General features: G+C 34.9%; 1 protein-coding gene across 1 annotated transcript; it reads right to left on the reverse strand.

Moving 5' to 3' along the window:
* Nucleotides 1-219: 219 nt before the first annotated feature.
* On the reverse strand, nucleotides 220-20,562 carry LOC113504872 (3'-5' ssDNA/RNA exonuclease TatD). The gene is made up of 6 exons (XM_026887363.1): nucleotides 20,439-20,562; nucleotides 20,189-20,367; nucleotides 19,275-19,373; nucleotides 16,019-16,182; nucleotides 3,331-3,677; nucleotides 220-2,500 (listed from the first exon to the last, which is right to left on the reverse strand). Exons 2-6 carry the CDS (start codon nucleotides 20,328-20,330, stop codon nucleotides 2,338-2,340), a joined length of 915 nt encoding a protein of 304 aa, XP_026743164.1. The 5' UTR covers nucleotides 20,331-20,367; nucleotides 20,439-20,562; the 3' UTR covers nucleotides 220-2,337.
* Between the last annotated feature and the right edge of the window lie 1,427 nt (nucleotides 20,563-21,989).

Here is a 21,989-nt window from a genome sequence, read left to right on the forward strand (position 1 = left end):
TAAACCAGATAAAGTCGATTCATATTTTGCTTATTTTCGGATTTCAAGTCATGAAATGACTCCTCCCGTTTTGAGTTGAGCGAGTTGTCGCGTTGAGAGTTTCAGACTTGACTTAAATCCCAGGTTCCGCGGTAACCCTTTTAGCCAACCCACTGGTATTTATTTCTGCATAAAATGTTAATTAAAATTATACAGGTTCATTTTTAAATAAAACGCAAATAATTTCTTTAATTGTATATTGAAAGAAATAATCTGTACATTCTATGAAAATATTGTATCACAAAAGGACGTTTCATTGAAGGCACTACATCGCAAAGGGCGGACCGCGCCGGAAGGCAGCGTATACCTACGTATACTGTACATCGCTACATATACCGATCTATATACACTCGGACAGCCCGCCACACACTTACAAACTACAACAAAGTGATTGTCAAAAAATAAAGAAATAACAGTACTCCTATAATCGATTAAATACGTAAAAAATATCGATACAAAAAACATAAACAACTTAACATGTCAAGCTCACGTTTTAATACTTGCAGTCTTTGATTTCGTTGTGACTACCAGCATTAAATTAAAACTATACATTAAATAATTATTATTAAACATTTTCAAACTATTTACAAATATTCGATGATAATATAAATATTGTAATTCGATTAGGAATGCTCTGCGCAGAGCGAGAATAACTAAAGACACCTAACACCGTGCACAAGTTGATGGCAATAGGTTCATGAAATGGGCTCACAGGGAAACAGTTCACTTTTGCGCATACGCAGGCAAGACGGCCGATTCGTTGATATACTCCTTTTATATAGATACTTATAAAGGTAGACAACCTTATAATAGAGGATTTATGGTGTGTCTTTTTGTACAATCACAAATTCAGTGATATATTTGATTTGGCCTTTTTTATTTTTAACAAAATGACGCACCATGTTTGTTTACCTTTTTAAGTACGTACACAAATAGGGTATAAGTGGAAAAACTGTACAAGAACGTTATTATATGCCTACGGGAAGTCGTGTAAAAAAATAATATTCCTACATTCTCATACAGCTTTCCACTTAATCTTAAGACAACATTTATTTACGATAGACAATTATCCGTCTCAATCACAAATCGCCTTAAAAACTACATTACACAAGGGTTAGTATCAAACATCGTTTACATTGACTAAGTCTATATTAATATAATTACGCAAAAATGAACTATATAGTATTAAAAATAATGTCATAGACGCGTCGAACAACGCTGGGAAATGTGGAATATACTTCAAACACGGTTTTACTGAGATCAGTCTGACTATAACCTAATTGCCACCGGATTAAAGGCGCGTGCGTATAATAAGCCACAAGTACACAAGTAAACTAAATAATAGTAAATCTATTATGCGAATAACCAAGTACAGTAAAATGGCAATTTTAGACTTGGCCCTTTCAGGTACGCTTTTGTAAATTGCGTAGTTGATTTTTCTTTTTATTTTCTAGGTTATACTCGACTGGTATACTGAGTCATTTCTACATTGTCATTTTAACAATCATTACAAATCATAATCTAAAAATAAATAAACCAATAATGATGTCATACATCTTAAACATTTCTTTACCAACTTCTATAATACTATTTAATTCCAGTCAAGTACACCTTTTTCTCAAGAATCTTGCAACACTTATGATAGAGGGGCAACATTTAATGTTAATTTTCTTAAATGGCAAGACTGCGTGTTAGTAGGTATTATAGTATATTTCACTGGCCATTACGCCAAGTTTCATTTGTCTGGTGTTGCCATACCCTATAGCCTCTTAGCAATATAAATCGCTTCATTGTCCAAAAAAAAAATCGTTTATCGTCAATATCGAAATGCATGTTAACATTGATCATGAGTATTATTTCTTCGAGTTAGTAATTTTAATTCATAATTAATTAAATCACGAATTATAGAATGACGTTTGAAGAAACAATACGAGCTAATTAATAAATAGCTCTAAATATCTGAAGGTATCTCATTGTATGAAGGCACTGTATACGCTTAAGGCACAATCTCGATTCTTAGAACCCTCTTACTCGCTCCTAACAACTTTAAAATATCATTATCAAAATATCTCGTTTACAAATAATCAACGCTTGTATATATTATGCAAAATCCCCGTGTCAGTAAATAGAGACAAAATTTCAGGTTTTGTTATTTCCGTCTTTCAACTTTAAGCTGCCTCCAAATAGTTTCATCAAAATCAATTCTTTACCTTCCAAAACTTGTCTCCAGCAAAATTTTGCCTCTATTCACCTTACGCCCTCAATCTCGGTATATTCGTAAGAGGGTACACATCATATTCACTGGCTGAGTCCGAACAGTTTGAGTGCGTTGAAGGCGGTGGCGAGGGCGACGTCCTCCGGCTTCTGGCCGAGGAAGCCGGCCACCAGCTCCACGATGGCCGGGAGGGCGCACGGCTCGTTCCTCTGGAAGGTGCAGTAGCGGTTCACGAAGTTCATTGATCTGGAATGTTTAATTTGTTGTTATTGTATGGAATATTTGAAAAGAAACGAAAAAAAAACCCAAATTTTTAACCCAAATTCACAACAAACCCTGTAAAGTTATTTCGACCAAAGCTAAATACTGATTATGCAGTGGAATAAGTAAAAGAAAGTTTGGGGTATTTTGAGGAGTGGAGCAATAAAATGACACCTACAAATACCTATCTTGAGTCTTTGTGTATCTGAATGGAGTCGTTGTAAAATACCAACAGGGATTAAATTACTTAGAGCAGAAATCTTTTGTTAAAATCGGTCTCAGAAAAAAACAACTCTTTAATATAATTTTAAGTGTAGATTATTGTTTTGTTGTTTATCATCTATTATCACGGCTCTAGTGAGATCTAGATTATTCCAGATACGTTATCATTCATGTCCCAATAATTCGGGTGTAGAAACATCTGCAATGGGTCTGATCTAGATTACTTCTATATCTATGTACTTCCTGATAATTTTATTTGGCTCACGTTTACATCACGCTTCTTAGATACTGGAGTACTTATTGTAAGATATGGACCCTTGAAGATAAATTACGAAATATACAAGTGTTTCGTCAAGGAAAAAAATACTTTTTATTTTGGTAAAGTGACGGAGTTTTTTTCTTAATCTATCGATTTCCCAAAAAACAAAGGTCTTTTCTTCTATCTTTAGATTCTAAATTCAATTTTCGAAATCGAACAGTTTCCAAATTATAAACACGACCCTACTTGTGTCCTAATCGGATAACAACACAAACACTCTCAAAAAACGTTCTCCTCATCACTTTCCACTTTTCTCAGCAATTATAGCACTCACCTCTCAGTCAAAGAGTCCTTCACATGCAACGGCAGCTTGGAAGCCCTCATATTCGGGTACATGAACGGCGAATCAGTTTCAACCAGCAACTTATCAAGGGGCAGCAATCTTTCAGACAACAGCCTTCTAATTCCGCCGTCAGATTTGTCCTTACAAATGTATCCCGTAATGCCCAAATAGTAGCCCTTTTCGATGTACTTTAGACCTTGTTCAACTGAACCGGTGAAGGAGTGGATGACCACCGCTGGTAGACGACTCCCAAACTCGTCTAGAATTTTTATTAAGTCGTCCTGGGCTTCTTTTTCGTGAACGAATAGGGGCTTCCGTAGTTCGCATGCCATTTCAACCTGTAGAGCAAAAGTATATTGTTATTCCTCTTGGGCAAATCATGGCGGTTTCTGTGCCTCTGATACGGAGAGGTGATAAAGTATTAAGAAATGTCTTTTTCAGATAAATTTTGGAAACGAATACGTTATTAAAACTAGTCCCCAGTACATTCATAAGTCTAAAGCGTCCGTGTAGTCAAATTTAACTTCGTCTTGTATAATTCTTCGATGATTTACAGTGCACGTTCAGTGGTAAACTTGGACCTTGTTGACTCAGATCTCAATAAAATGTGCATCATCATACCTCAACAACAAATGGGTGAGTGTTTTATTTCGTCACCAAGCAATTGCAAGAGACATATTTTAAGGAGCGGTATAGAGAAAAAAACACAATGTTAACTGCATTTGCGCATAAATAAAAAATACTTCAGACTTATATTGCATGTATAAGCCTCTATTCAGTAAAAATCCGCTTTATAATTTAATACTAAATTATTACTAACCTACATAGATCGCGTGGAAAGATAATCTCAAATATTAGATACAATACCGCTTTCAGAAAATAATTACCGTCAGAAAAATACTACATTTAATTATTTTTTCCGGAACGCCGAAAAGTCACGCCACTAAGAAAACAGATAGACGAAAATAACTATTTCCTAAAATCCTTGTGAGATAGCGTTCGGATGCCATCAATTGGTAACGTTAATAGCTATCTAAATTTATATGGACAGGATCGTGAGTCTGGATCGAGCTGAGAATAGTCTGACATTTGTTAACTTGTCCTTTGATCAGCAGATCGGACGTTTCCGGACGAATAAAGCGAGAAATAAACATTTTCCGAGTCATTCAATTTTTGATTTTGTTTAAATTAATTTATGGTCGCTTTTTCAATTTTTGGATCGGTTACAGTGTATTTATAATATTGGTTGGTTTATTTACGTTACGTGTTTAAATGTTTCATATTTGTCGGGAAACATAATTTTAGATCATTTCCACTGCACATGTTATTTACAATCGCCCGTTTCCGAGCCAAAGTCATTATGGTTTCTCTATAATTTCTAATATCTACTTCGGACATTGTTTACGCCATCTGACTATAGTCAAGACCCCTCGAAAGGCAAACATGGACAGTTTAATTATTTAAATTCAATTGCGTTAACTTGACAACGGATAACTAGGAAACATATGTCTACAGTCCTTAGGGGGAAAACTAACATTCCTTCGTCAATAATTAAACTACACGTTCTAATTTTAACTTAACCTTTGTTACAAGGCTAATAGCCGCGACTTTACCGATATTTCCACTCCCTCAGACGTAACCGATTATTAATTGTGTGTTATCAATAAATAAATAATCATAATCATTAGGTTTAATTCGTGAGTGCATCGCTGATAATGAGTCAATATATTGCTTGCCGCAAATACATCGTTTCGGTTGTTATTTTTTTAATATAATACTGTTATCTGATGATACGGAAATTTAACACAGTAACATAATTGCAGTAGTTGAAGCAGACATGTGGCAGGGTGGGGACTGAGGTTAGGCAAACGTAGTTGAGGAAGAGGTAGGCAGACAGCGACCTAGCGACGGGAGACTTGTAGGTTGAAGTACTGCCGTCCGGTGGAGAGAATAGTGGCAAAGGACCGATCCCAACAGTGAAGCCCGACAACCAGCAGTAAGGTTAGGTTAAAGAAATAGCTAAGCATACTGGACATGGAAACTGGAATCTGTGAGTCCCTCATTCACATAGAAAAATATAACAAGAACGAGGCGGATGCCCAAGAATGATGCTTATTTTTAATACAACTGCCGCAAAAAGCAATTTTGTCCCCGTGTCGCGATACATTCACAAACATTCAAGACACCCAAACTCATAACAAGCATTTGCGGATCACAAAAATACTTGTCCCACGCAGGGATCGAAACCGCGGCACATCTCGCACGGTGTTTTTAGCGTGGTGACCAATACCACTCCGTGTACTCAGAACTTAATACTAAAGGGACAGTTTACGCAAAGATTGTTCGTACATGTTCAGCCCTGTCTTAATAAATTGTGGAATGTTCCGTCCAGTGCCAACGCCTAAATATCTGGCATAGCTTTAGCTACTTAACGCATCGCTCCACCGAGTGCAGTTCAATACCCGCGACGAATCATATTAATTTGACCTACAGATAATACAGTGTGGGTGTTCCTGCATGTCATATTAGCTTGTACGAATACAAAATATGTTTAATACTGAGAAATTTAATGAATGATTAAGTGGATAAATTGGTGTATTATTAGGTAGACTTTATAAAAAGTTTCTTTTTGGTTTTAGCTGAATGCGAATGATAGAAGTGTATATGGTAATGTTCAGATATTGAAAATACGGTAATGAAGAAAAAAGCAGACGGTTGATATAATGGTTTAAATTTAAAAAATAATATGAATAAACTAGAACACTAACTAGAATAGAGCTTAAATGTTCAGTTGTGTTCTTTGGTATCATTGCAGATCCTGGCTTACAGGGACGGACAATGAGGTGTTTGTGTGGCGGGCTAAACCCAAAAAAACTAGGCACTGCTTCAACCATCTAACTAATTTAGCTTATCGAAGACCACTGCTGGACATAGACCCTGCTAATGCAAAAAATAATTTTAGCATCCCATTCAGGAATTGCGGTAACAGGACAAATGGACTCATATTGTTTGCAAACGCACAGGATAAGTGTGGTGGTCATTCATCATCTAGTGACATCATACAAACAAAATACCTACATAAAAATGTATTATGACTATTAGTATTTGTGTTTCCCCTTAGATCGACGAACATGACGCTTATGCATAAAGAAACAAGTAGAGAAGTGTACATTTGTCCTTCGAGCTTCGAAACATATTATGTTACATATTTTTTTGGATAATATAGACTTCATCTTCTAGATATACAATTATGTCCTACGCCACTTCCTGGAACCTTTTAAGATGACATTTGACTTTTATATAAATTCATTGGCGATACAATGAAAAGTGATTTCAAGCTCTGACAAAGCTTAATAGTGGCTATAAAAAATCTGGACACAGGCCCCATGTATTTTAATACCTATTTGGTCCAAAAATTTATTAAAAAGTATACATTCCCCTATTTTCCAATCAATTATGATGAAATGTCATACATAACCTTTCGTTTATGAGTTCTTTTTAGAACAACGTCTTGTCTGTTTTTCACCATCCTTGCCTCATTTTATCAAAAACCATTTCCCGTGAAGGTAAACCGCCAAAATTCCATTACGCCAAGGTCGAACAAATCATCAATAGTATTCGCACGCTAATTACAAACGAGTGCACGATAAAAGTGTTCTTGTAAACAGGTCAAGACTGCATTGTGACTCAGAACTTGCTGCGAACGGGACCAGGGCTCGAATTAGATCGGTGTCAGTAAACAGGAATGTTTGGTGCTATGTAGGATATGTTGTGACCTTGAGGAGAAAATTTATTGGAGGTAAATAGAGGTATAGGACCTAATACAGTCAAAAATAAATAAACAAGTGTGTCATTAGGTAAATTGATTTTCAAATAAACCGATATTTTACAAATATTATAAACGCGAAAGTTTGTATTTTTATGGATGTATGGATGTTTGTTCCTCTGTCTCGCTAAAACCACTTAACGGATTTAGACGAAACTGGGTGCAAAGATAGATTATAACCAAGATTAACCCATAGGGTAGTTTTAGCTAATACGATAATAATAACCCTTCGTTTGCCCTCTGATGAAAGGAAAAATGCAGACCTATTATAGCTAGGTTTCCGCCAATGAAATGGAAAAAACAAAACAAAACAAAAAAGTTTTTTTTTTTAAATAGATCTATATTTAGCCTCAAAATAGTTCCGATACAAAACGTTTAGGTAGACACTGCACTGAACATAGCCGGAGCGGATCAAATTGACGGTAATGATGTATTCGCCAGTTGGAAACGTTTAAATTGAAATTAGAGGATAATTGCTATGGGAGTTAAGCTTCGTATGTGAATCACATTATTACGTTACTGTGATACGTCAATTTTCAAGAACAGTGAGCAAGCTGTTCCAATGTATATGAAGAGTCATTATGAAAAGTTATCTCCCTTTTTCCAGCAAAATTATATTTAATTAAGATTTTTAGATAAATGTTGGATCCTTATATGCCTGCAAGTGACTACAGTAACAGCATTTTATAGATATTCAGACATAATTAAAACAAAAATCATAGGGCATTGTATTCTTTCGGCTTCTGCCGTAGTTTTAAACAAACTCTTGGATAATTCTGTTGTGCTATCCTCACTAAGTTTTCCGTCACATTAATTCAAAAATACATTCGTGCGTAACAGGATTTGATCCTGCGACCTTTGACTTTGACTTTGCAGTCCAATCGTCATACCACTAGGACTATCACTGCTATATGTTAAACATATCGCAGAATTCCTACTCGAAAGACATTCTCGCAACATCTAAATGGTATTTTACGTACGTATAAAACAATCACACAAGATATTAACGAGCAAACACCGAACAGTAATGCTCATTGGATTGCAGAAACCAGATGCCATTCGTATTGCGTTTTATGCGACAACGCATCTCAGAACTAATAATATAATATCTTTGATATATACGTACGATCAAGATAGGTTTGGTATTGGCGTATATAACAATCTCTTTGTATTTGTTACACATTGCGATGATGGATAACGACGAGTTTGAGAAATTTGTGATTCATGTGCTGCATAAGTGTTTGTAATTCAATTTTAAGTACATAATATGAGTTGAAAGAGGAAATAATTGTTGGATTTTTAGTTCCTTTTCTCTAAGCAATGTAATTTTTGAGGTGTGAGGGGTTTTCCAAAAAATCAGATCACACGCACAAAGATACTAAGATCACATGAACTAAGACTCAGACCAAGTATTCATGGACCACACGAATGCTTGTCTTACGCGGCTATCATCTTCGCGGCACTTCGCGCACATTGGTTTTGAACCAGTGTCACGAAAATAAAACTAACGAGTACCATATAGTGTACATTTCCAGTAATAATAGAATAACGTAAGTGCGTCCTCCATAACCTTGACTTAAAAAAGCCGATACGTCAAACTCAGGTCTCTATAACAATTGTTTAAAATACTATTTAAATGAACCAGTATTTTTTCTTTTCTGAATCACAAGCCGTAAAACGAACAAAATTAAAAAAAAAATGTTGTAGATCTTTTGTGGGTTTTTAAATGAAAACCTGTCATCTAACCAGTCTGTTTTGAGGGATTGAAGGTCATTCCTGTTCCATTATGAAACGGTATGATGATACCGGATCATAGGAGGAGGTCATAATAATGAATACTTTAAAAGTGAAAATTCAGAAATGATTCTGAATCCGAAGTCAATGTCTCTAACAAGAATATTATGCACACTACTGATAATAAAATACTTGTAGTAAATTTTTGGGACGGCAAAATTGAATTTTCTTTATAGAAATTGAATTTATAAGAAAAAAAAAACTGAATTTTGATACTTTTAAAAGTCGTTTAAAGATAACCTTATTGCGATGTCCTATATTATAAATAAATAAATGCGGACAACATCACATACATTGTTCTGAACCCAAAGTAAGTTGCTGAAGCACTTGTGTTATGGAATTCAGATACAAAGAAGGTACCACCACAAACACCCAGACCCGAGACAATGTAGAAATGTGAATTTTTACATTGACCTGACTGGGGATCGAACCCGGGACCTCAGAGCTAGCGACACCTTGAAACCGGTGCGTACGCCACTCGACCACGGATGTCGTTAGAAGGTTTGTATCTATGATTGTATCTATCAGTTCGCGTTTGCGTCGCTTATCGGTCACACGTATCCCGTGTCTCGCTCTGCTAGGAAACAGCGTTTCTCAAAGTTAATTGCTCCGTCACACTTCCTGTTTATAGCTACTGCTAAAAATGGTTAGTTGCGGTAGATGCAACGACGAAGTGTCCGAAAGTAACGCCGTCTTGTGTAGTGGCTGTAAAAAATATTACGACTATGCCTGTTCGGGTGTCACTGAGAGTGGATATCGCCGGTTGGGTGCTGAGCGCCAGGCTAACTGGAAATGTCCTGGATGCAAATCACCGAAGCCTGTGTCACTTGAGTTGATAATGCAAGAACTACAAAATATCAAACTTACTATTGCCCCGATTCAAGACTTAACCATTGGTGTCCAAGATATTAAAAAGGAAATAGTTGACATTAAGACCACGCTAGTTTCCTATTCTGAGAAATTTCAAGTCGTTGACCAAAGATTACTCAAAGTGGAGAAGGCCCAAGAGGATGCTGTGTTAATGAAGAATCAAGTTACTACTTTGGAAGAAGACCTGAATGAAAAGAATCAATGGACGCGATTAAACAACATTGAAATCAAAGGTGTTCCTATGAAAGATCGCGAAAACTTGATTGAAATTGTCTCTAAAATTGGATCCAAAATAATGTATCCCATAGTGAAACAAAATATCAATTTCATTGCTAGAGTTCCTGCGCGCGATAACCGGACGAAACCTATAATCGTATCCTTTCTGAATCGTTACGTCAAAGAAGATTTCGTTGCAGCTGCAAAATCCTTCAAAACTCTTTGCTCGGCTGATATAGGCTTTGAAGATAAGGGGCGCATCTATATCAATGATCATTTAACGGTACAAAATAAAATTCTTCTCACCAAGGCAAAAAACCTGGCGAAGGAACATGACTACGAATATGTATGGGTAAAAAACTGCAAAATATTTGTTCGCAAAAATACTCAAACAAAATCTTTCATAATAAAAACCGATTTAGACTTAGGCAAAATAATGTAATTTTCGCATACAGTTCGTCATTACTATTTACCTATTATAATATTCACGACTGTTATCATAAAACTTTGAGAATCACTTACAGCTCATTAGTGATCCTTTGTACTCATCAATGGAATGCTTTTGTTTGCGGCGAGCTCGCTACTTGTTGTTTACTACAAAATTATATTATTGTTTACACCTTTTTTCTTCGGTTACCCGTCATTATTAAGATAGTCATATTGCTTACTTCGATTTGCGTATGTGATATGCTTGTTAATCTTAATAAATATTCTAGTACTATACTTTATTTTCTAAGAATTATGCAATTTTTGGCTGGACTTATTTGTAAAGTTTTCAATATTTATGTGTTTGTGGGGTTTTGCTATGGTTTGACTACACTTATGTCTTTTACCGTCAACCTTTTATACTTACATACCTACTTTAGATACAGTAACTTATTTTACACCAATGGCTAGTATCTACTATCAGAATTGCAGAGGACTCAGGACTAAGACCAATGACTTTTATCGGAACTTATGTATGTCCAATTATGATATTATTTCGCTGACAGAAACTTGGTTGTTGAGTGATATATCGGATAGTGAACTTTTTAATGACAAGTACCTAGTATTCCGTCGCGACAGAGATTACGCGATGACTCAACAGACCAGGGGAGGTGGGGTTTTAATTGCAGTACACCGTAATTTTGCATGCACTCCAAACTTTAGTTGGAATTCTTCAGCTGAAGATATCTGGATCACTTTAACATTACGTAATGCGCGTAGTAAAAAACCGATTAAACTTCATATTTGTACCATATACTTATGCAATCAAAACATGGGTAATAGTTTTTCTGTACAGTTGGCTAACTTTTTAACTAAACTTCAATACGCGACTGAAAATTTTAAACATGATGAATTTTTGGTACTCGGAGATTTTAATATGAGCAGTATCTTCTGGATTCCTTCTGATATGGGTCTGCAACCGATAAATGTTATTGGCCTACCTGCTAATAATCTGGTTGATACCATCTATGACTGTAACTTAAAGCAATACAATAACCACACTAATCATTCAGGTGGTATCTTGGATTTGGTTTTATGTAGTAATACTGTGTCGGTGTCGATATGCCCCGATCCGCTGGTGCCTGAAGATGCATATCATAAATCTCTTATTATCAAGCCCACTTTTATTGAATTAGACTCATTGGAAATACCTAGACGTAAAATATTCATGTATCGTCATGCTGACTATGAGCTAATCTGCAACCACCTATCTACTACCGATTGGTCAATATTATCAAACACTAAGTCGATGGAGGAAGCAGTCTCGATTTTTTATGAACTTATACTCAAACTAAGGGACACATTTGTACCAACACGTATTACGCCTAGTCACAGATATCCTCCCTGGTATAAGCCTTATCTTGTCAAAATAATTAAAGAAAAATTTAAATTTTTAAAGAAATATAAAACGTATGGTAACATATCTGATGACTATAGTTTCCGGTTACTCCGCGATAGGGTTAAAAAAGCTGAAAATAAATGTTACAAGGAATACATTATAAGTGTTGAAGACTCGATCTCCAAAAATCCCAAACTTTTTTGGTCTTACATCAAGAAGAAGCGAGGTAGTAGCTGTTATCCGTCGACTATGACCTATTTATCTCGTACTAGCAATTCGTGTGGCGGTACCACTCAACTCTTTTCTGCTTATTTTAGTTCTACTTTCCTACCTGCTACTGATACATTCTCACCGAGTTCTCACTCTGTTAAGATACTCGATACTCCTTGTGATTTATCTAACATTGAGGTAAGTAAGGATCGGGTATCCAAATTGCTTTCAGCCCTTGACCTTAATAAATCTGCTGGTCCTGATACTCTTCCGGCATTGTTTTTGGCTAAATGTGCTCGCGAGCTTTCACATCCGGTTACCATACTTTTTAGGCGTTCCTTGAATGATGGAGTGATGCCTAAGTTATGGAAATCAGCCTTGATAACACCAGTCCATAAAAAAGGGGCAAGAAATGAAGTTACCAACTATAGGCCTATTTCAAAACTCTGTCTTTTGGCTAAAATTTTTGAGCGTCTAGTCTTTGATCAAATGTATGCATCCTTCAAAAATATAATAATTCCTCAGCAGCATGGTTTTGTTAGAGCCAGATCAACATCAACTAATTTAGTGACTTTCTTGGATTATATAACTGTTAATATGGACAGAGGCAATCTAATTGACGCTGTGTACACAGATTACAGTAAGGCATTTGATAGATTAGATCATAATATACTACTTAGAAAACTATCTGCCTTGGGTATACATGGTGATCTTTACAGATGGTTTGTTTCCTATGTTACAGCCAGGACACAGGCCGTTGCTATGAACGGATGTACATCTGATTGGGTTAGCATTACTTCCGGGGTACCCCAAGGTTCTTTACTAGGACCTCTTCTCTTTGTTTTATTCATGAACGACATTGGCTCGTGCTTTTTGAACTCTCACTTCCTTTTGTATGCAGATGACATGAAAATTTTTCGAGAGGTTAATAAGGTATCTGATGTTTTGTGTCTTCAAGAAGATTTAAATCGGTTAGATGCTTACTGCAATCTAAACAAACTGGATCTTAATGTCACTAAATGCAGCGTCACTAGCTTCACGAGAAAGCGACATAATTTCCTTTCTAGATACACATTGAAAGGTGCATGTCTTGAGCGTGTAAATGTCGTCAGAGATCTTGGTGTTCTAGTCGACAGTAAACTTCTATTTGATCACCATGTTAATCACATTGTTGATAAAGCACACAAAACGCTTGGTTTCATCCTTCGTGCCTCTTCGCCATTCAAAAATATGAAGTCACTTAAAGTAATTTACTGTGCTTATGTGCGTAGCCACCTTGAGTATGCTAGTCAAGTCTGGAACCCAGGTTACTATATATATAACAATATTATTGAACGAATCCAAAAAAGATTTTTAAGATATCTAAGCTTTAAATTTAAATTACAATATTTAGATTACGACCAACAATGCACTAGACTCCATCTTTTGCCTCTTCATCTTCGTAGACAAATAGCTGATATCCGTTTCCTTCTGAAAATCGCTCAAAATGGTCTTGATTGTTCTGATCTCCTCAGTAACTTATATTTGAACACACCTTCTAGGAGATTGCGCTCTCATAATTTACTCCATACCCCATTCTGCCACACCAATTACAGAAAAAATAGTTACTTTCCAAGAGCTATACACATATTTAATAAGTTAAACCAAAGCAACCCTACTATAGACCTGTTTTGTAGTAAACCCCACTATGTCACTAGACTATTATCTAAGGAACCCAAAATACTGTTATAATTTTATAAGTAAGTAATTTTTCGTGTGACCTGTATAATTTTTACAACACCTATAATGTTTTCTTACCATCTGTGGAAGCTTGTAATTGGCATATGCTAGTATTATGTTGTTGATCTAATGTGTAAATATAGCCGTAAGCTCCCCAAATAAAATAAAATAAAATAAAATAAAATAATATTTGTTACTCTTTCAAGAAAAAAGCACTAAACGTATTTAGACGAAACTAAGTACACAAATAGTCTAACCAGAATCCACACATGGGATAGTTTTTATCCCGATCCACTATGTTCCATTGGGCTCATTTTCGATTTGAAGCGGGCGGGCCCGCGGGCAACAGCTAGACTACAGTATAATTTATTTTACTTCACAGCAATACCAATTTCAGCAGTCATAAAGAGCAAATTATAGTAAAAATCTGTTAATAGATCGCATAACAAAGGATTACGCGCACGTAATATCTCCGGACTAGCTGTCAGTTGGCAGGGTGCCACCGTACGAAACAGGCTGTAAGACAGATGTCCGAGAGAGTATTTATCGAGGCACGACTATGCAGCGAGTGGACGTGCCTTGGGAAGGATTCATGTGTCTTTTAACCCGTGTGTTACATACAATAGAGTTGAATAGAGTATTGATTTAGAGAAGAGCTTTGTTCCAGGGTTTAATGATTGACTAGGGTACGGTAGGATAGGGTAGCTTGCTATGCTGTGAAGTTTGCAGTGCCGTTTCTTCTTCACAGACAGAGCATATAGGGAGGAGAGATAGTAGAGATAGAGATATAGGAAGAGGTGAAGGATGAGCAAGGGGTGTTTCTTATTTTATATGACTTTAAACTTTAAAATGTGCTACTTTGCATAATTACTTGACGAAATGGATATTTTAATACCTTTTTCATGGTTTTAAAAAATGTAGTCTACTTAGTTAAAAACGAAGATAAACTCATATTACTTTATCAGGTAAAAAGAAAGCAGGCTAGCAGGTCGTACAATACGATTAAACTATTTTCTTTAAGACAGCCATTCATAAAGAAGTGTTTGAATCTAAGTAAATACCAGGCTTATAAATGCAGACAGGGTAGCAATCAACCTAGCACCAAAAAGATGATTATAAACAGTTTGGATCTATTTGTGTCGGAACATGGACATAAATCCCTTACAAAATGTGTACGTGACGATCCCTATTGACCATGACTATTGACTACAGGAAGTATAGGAACGAAGGGCCAACCCAAAGATCACATCGCTTGTACAGTTGGCAACAAAAGTCAATGCACAAAGTCTAGTGGTAATGCTCAGTGACTTGTTAGTGTTTCTATTTGATTTCTGACATCAAGTGTGTCTATCCCGTCGCAATAACTTTTTTCCAGATGTTTGCTTTCCATTATACATCAATCTAGTTACAAAAAAAAAGAAAATTTTCGCTTTTGAAATCGAAATAAACATTGTAAACTTTGTAATTTTTTTACAACGAATAGATGTCTTTCACAGCTTTGCCTGCATTTTGTTTTACAAATCTCATAGTTTTCATAAACTTTCTCTACTGACTATACCTCTTAACCATTGTAATGTGAACCATTTATGTAAACGTTCCCATTCAAAGCGTTGGATTGAATGCATTAAGTGTTATTGAAGAGATTCGTCTCCCAACAGATGCGGGATGACGTCATCGAATGTTCTGGGTCGTTCTAGACAGGATTATGTGGATGCTTGTAATACTGTACAGTGTTTATTATTGTATTTATTACTTTAAGAGGTTCAATTTACATGAGTGTTTACTGGGCGTGTTGGTTTGCCCTATGCAGCTGTTTTGTAATTGTGGGAGGCCTTTGGTTGGTCAGTCAAAAATATAATCATATTTGAAGCCATTAGACTATCGATTTCTTTGCCTAGGTGCAAGTAATTGACAAAGAAGAACAAAGCATCAACCAAAATTGTTAACCAAGAAAATGTATATTGTTCAAAAGTCAATATTAATCGAAGTCCTGCCTGTTTTAACAAAATTGGAATAGAACAGAGAATTCGTTACTATTGTTAGCAATTTGATCCAATTACTGCGGGATTACTAAAGAACCTATTTTATCTTAATTAGCTGTAAAAAAAACACTATCACTAGGCCTGAGATAGACTCCTACAGCTGCTATTATCAGCTTGGATTGGTAGACATCTTCATTACTTGCTGTAGCACTAATATCCGAAGAACTGGTCACCTACCTGTCGTTTGAACACCTCCCGCTGAACGTGCGGCTCGGAGAAGTCCTTGCTGTAGTTGAGGCCGCACTCGCCGACCGCGACGCACTCCGGCGCGGCCGCTATCTCGTGGAGGTCGCCCCACATGTCTTCTTCAACCATGGACTTCGCATCGTGAGGGTGTACACCTGGGCATCAAATATTACAGTTTCAGTAAATACAATGGGGGTAGTTAGGGCATGTATAGATTCCAGGGTCCAGGTGAACGAATAATAACACCACACTCACTATTAACGAACTTATAATGATATATAGTAATACTGACGATTCATGATTTGAGAACGATAGATTGATGGATTCTAAAGTAGTAAGATCTCAAAAATATGGAAAAAGTGTTTGTATAATAATTTTCTGAAGCTTCAATGCGCTGGTACTGACTTTTCATGTTTGATGTTTGTCAGTTTTTAAGTCACTACAGATCTGACAACCAGTCCCACTTGAGGATCCTTGAAATGATAATGTATATGGAGATTAACGCCCAGCTGTTGGGCTTGGCGTCCCACACTTATCAGATTTGAAACAGTGTTTTACTTGGAACATGCCTGTCTGTCCCACACGGCCCTTTTTATTGGGTAATACAGTGGCCCGTAGCGGTAATACATATTTCAATAGCAGCAATTCCGCTTCAAAATAAGAATAAGCGTCACGGTCAATAATAATTAGAAAATAAACAGTTCTGTTCTTTGTAGAATATGATAATTATGTATTTAAAGTAGGTGTTAGTGGTGGCTAGTGGTTAGTAGAAGACGTGAGTTCGATTCCCACCCAGTACAAATATTTGTGTGATAAGTACTATCGTTTGTTCTGTCTGAATGTAATTTATCAATATTATGCAAACATTTAGAAATATAGTATGTTTATCAGTTGGCTAGTATTCATAATACAATGAGACTAGATGGGTTTGTGTGAAAGTTGTGGAGTATTATATTATAGAAACACAAACGATCGATCAATGCCACATACTCTGGCTTCGGGCATCATAATTACTAGCAAAAACAATAGAAACTTTGGAAAAATCCCCAACACACTGATTTCCACTGGAAATTACGAGTGAGATATAATCTTAGCCAGCCAGATAATGCACATGAATTCATAATAAAGAGAGAGTTACTAAATAAATAATTATACTCCACGTAAAAGTAGGGCAATTAACGTTTTGCGTACATTTAATTAAATATTTATGTTAAAGACGTTTACTGAAGTACCGAGTAAAACTTGGAGATGTTTAAAACTTCTCGTAGATATATTTTTGTCGGTTTTGAAAATGTTTTCTGATACTACAAGAAAGCATAATTTGACACCCCATAGAATATAATAAATAAAGAAATGTAAGTTAGTCGTTCTAAATTTACGGCTACTCCAAGACCGTATCTAAATTTGAATCTGTATTTTATATATTTTGTAATAAAAAATAACTTACACTATTTTCTTTCTTATACATGCAGGTTAAATATCGTATTGTCAGATCGTTATTGCATTAGACAAAGACTTAATAAATACAGTGATTATAGATATTATAAATTATAAAATAAAAAGAAAAAAAATATTATGCAAATAATATATGAAAATCAAGTCTCAGTAGGTTGATGAATGAGTGTTAAATAGAATATTCGAGTTCAAAACGTGTTTCATCACAAAATTGATTAATAACTTATCTAAACTGCTATTTATATCCAACTGGACTTTGCTAACAAGACAGATGTATGATAAGTTGAGAGTAAAATATCACATTTAATAGGTGCGAGAATCGACTACTATATCTCACAATTTCAATACAGAGAGAAAGAGAGAGAGAAATCTTTCCACCTCATTTAGTTTCATCTCATCACTTCTTTTAAACAGATTATCATAATGCCTACCAGTTTAATGTATCACGCATATAAACACGAATGGAATAAAAACAAAATTGACGTTCGGATTTTCACGCCTACAGAAAAAAACTAATGGACTGAGATCGACGCGGGCGCAGATCCGACAATTTACACATTTAGTAGTTAATTCATTCTCTTGCTTGCCTACTCTTATTACATTACGGAATTCATTTTAACATCCGGGTGTTAACGTTGATGGCTACTGCACCTAACTGTTACATTTTTCGGACTAAAACTACACAGAGTTTGATAATAGAAGAAGATTAGAAGCAAATACAGAATAGCAATAAAGTTTACCTAATCAAATGTACCACTGAAATATAACAGTTATTTATTCATTGTTGTTGTTATGCGCTTTTAAAAATCACGACCAGATTGTGGACCTTCTCTTACACCACATACCTATACCAATGTGCTATAGTATTTTCTATTATTACTTAGGTGATAGGTACAGAAGGATATATAATAGTTTTGGAGCATTTTGGACCCTGTTGGACATAACAAAACAAGAATTATATTGAGTAGTATATTATAATATTTACAAATTTCATAATCAGTATGGTACCAAGAATTTTATAATCCCTTATAATGACTACATACAAAAAATAAATAATAAATGAGTCTGACACTGTTTTACTCGTTAGTGCATTACTTAATTAGCAAAATATTTACATCATAAATGATTTCACTTACTGTGTATGATGTTTCAAATAAAAAGTAGCAGGAAATAACGTGTCATAGTGATAACATGTCTTTACCAGATCATTATCTAAAGCAAATTAACAGTAGTAATTGATTTTAAATATTTTAGTGATTAGATATAAAACTTATGATTATTATAAAAACTTCAGGCAGATTCTTAATCAATTATAAAACAATGGTTTACTATGTAAGGGATTCAAGGACAATTTATTTAAGGATAATTTTTAAATAATATAAATAAAAAACCCTCAATTACTTATGTAATTATTATTATACTCTTAAGATACTTTTTGGCATAATAAATTGTATAAAAATAATTGAAACCTATCAAATTTAGCCTTAAAATTAAACAGTAATGAAACTTGAACTTTATGCCTAAATCAGGGATCTAAAAACTCTGTAAGGGACAACAAGTATTAAGAGCTCAAACCTTTTAAATGACTTCGAATTTTAAGATTAAAATTTTAACAATAAAACATTTTTATGTAAACTTTACTGGACTCAAATCAATCAGAGCATTGCAAAACTTCCCCCCTTCCCCCTTATCAACGATTTTCTACAAGCACATATTACACAGTTTAATCTAAGCAAGAAGGTCAGATGCAAACAGTTATATGTTATCTGTGAAGGTATTGAGATGGACTCACCAGCTGTCGAGTATATTGTGCTAGGGTAGAGGCGTGTCAATCTTAGGGCTTCCTTACTGTTTCTCACTGATGTACCCGTGACCATTATCTTTTGGACACCTGTTTAAATGAAGGTTTATTTTTTAATGAAAAGATTAAATGTGTGAAGTCCTAGAGGGAAAACGATGTCACAGTTTACTATAATTTTTGCCTGTACATCTATACTGGGCTAGGCAAAATCATAATGCTTTTTATTTATTTAAAAACAAACTATTATTTTATAAAGCATTTTTTTCAAGAAAAATAAAATCTACATAATAATCTCTACACATAATATGCTATGGATGTATCAAATAGAGTAATAATCAAGTTGCCAAACAATAATTTGCAAGTTGTTATAGCAATTAATTTTAATTAATACAATAACTATTGTTTACAATGCATGAACTAGGGCTGAGAGAGTAGAATGTACACTGCAAAAGGAGTTTCTACAACAGAGGTTTTACTCAATAATAAAACTATTCTTGGCATAACATCACATACTTGTGCAAACCCAACATGCATTAGTCATAGTTTATATTTAAAAACAATACTATTCCCAAGAAATTTGTTCAAAAAGTGAATGCTTATTGAAAAGCATGCTTTATTATTATAATAGACATTTAGTAGTACTAGTAGTACATTTAGTAATAACTACTTTCTTAAATGAAACTAAAGTGCTAGATCGTATTTCATTGCACACATAAAAATACAATTAATTCCGGCAAAAAACTGTAATCATAGCATGACAATAACCCAGTAACTCGCGAGGAATTCAATGTGCAATCATTCTAAATGAATAAATTACTTTTAACGTGAATGTCGGCGTTGTAACACCGAATCGGTACACACGCAATCCGCACATATGTTTTTTTTTTCTTAAATTTATAACCAACCTGCATCTTTTGCCCTTTGAACGACAGAATCGAGATCACGGCCGTATTTCTTGTTCGTCAAGTTCGCGCCAATGTCGATTACAATAAGATTCTCGTAACATCCCTTCAGTTCTTCAGATATTTGGGTTTCTTCAGACGTCATCCTCGGTTTTGTGTGAAGCTTATTAAACGGTGTTTACCTAAAAATTAACGTACTTGTCACTAATTCCTTTCGAATTTTAATTTCACCGGGTGTCTTAGATGTACTTACAAATTGTATCAAACACTCCTGCTAAATAAGCTTCTGTTATTATAATGACTAGTCGTAAGGTACACCCTCTTCACTGAGCTGCCACCATGTTTTTGTGGCACGTTTTGCTTGACGCACTTCAAATCACAAGTGTCAAGTAGCTCATTCATGTACTAATGTGATTGGCTGGATCACTCTGTTTATGTGCGTTTCATAGGCTGTTATATAAACACACTATTTTCGTGGCGAACAGACTTTGCGTTTAGTTTCTTAGTGATAAAAATTATGTATTAATAGTAAATTTTTTGATGATTTTATTAATAAAACGATTTCAATCTATTAATTTTTACCAATTTAATTTTTATTTAAAGCACTAAAACATGTAACAGTACGTCTTTTTTGGGCGTTCTGAACATGTTATTTGCGCATTTTTATTTATAACACCCTATAGGTTCTTAAATTAGTTAATTAAAAAGCATATTCTGCAATAACATTTCCTGTGAACTATTAATTTAATATAATGTCCAAAAATGTTTTTATTATCTCAGTAGTAGAAAAGTTTGTTCACTTAATGCTTATTATTTTTTCTGGGATTTGAACGCCTTTCGTTCTGTCACTGGTATGTCAGTACACAGCTGTTTATATTTTGATAGATATACTGCCAAATTTAGAAGACGAGATATCAAGAGAAATAGCCAAGGGCTCATTGACGTTTTAAATAACTAGCATTATAAAGCAATCTAGAAGTTTTTCAATCGAAATTTCATAATCATAACCAATACGTAAAAAACCGAATTATTGAAGACTCATTAATTCGCTACAAAATGAGTGTTGGGCAGTTTGTTTCGAAGAATTTAGTAGCTATAGTAATGGTGCCGCTAATATTCGGTGCACATTACGGCTGGTACAAACTTCAGGACGTCGATTCTTTAGTGTCTGTCGAAGAGAAAAACAAACTGCCGATTACGAAAGTACTTTTATAGTTCTTTTTTTTTAATATAACTGCTGCATGCGCTTGCTTGTCTGTGTTTAACTTTTCTTTTTTTTCTCTGTTCTTATATTTATGTGCTTGTCTTGCAAGGTGTTTTAATCTCGGCTCGATGGTCATGTAAGTCCATCTAAAGATTTCTATGCATATTAGTAGATAAATACACTTATATCTGTAACACCAGATTAGGCACCTAAAAATATTGCTTTTGGACATAGTAACATCCTATATTATTTTTAAATAAAACCAACCCATTTTAGAGCCATCTTCAGTAGTTAAAATTAGCTACCTTCAAATTGTTCCTTAAATTTTGCAGAAAAGAAATATGTATCAGTATTGTTATCTTGTATTATGACACCTACAGCATACACTGGGTAATGACTGATAAGTTATCTCTTTACTGTGTCTTCAACATGTATAGGTATATAAAATTCATTATTAATTTGCTACTTGAGGCCAATAGTTTTTTTCTATTAGCAGTTTATTGTGCCATTAATGAATAACATTTATTTAGATTTAGTTGTCCAATTATTTTTTTAATGTTAAGTTGATGCACATACATCAGTTTACCCCATAACCTTTTT

Source organism: Trichoplusia ni, chromosome 23, assembly GCF_003590095.1.
Source record: "Trichoplusia ni isolate ovarian cell line Hi5 chromosome 23, tn1, whole genome shotgun sequence".
NCBI classification, from domain to species: Eukaryota; Metazoa; Arthropoda; class Insecta; order Lepidoptera; family Noctuidae; genus Trichoplusia; species Trichoplusia ni.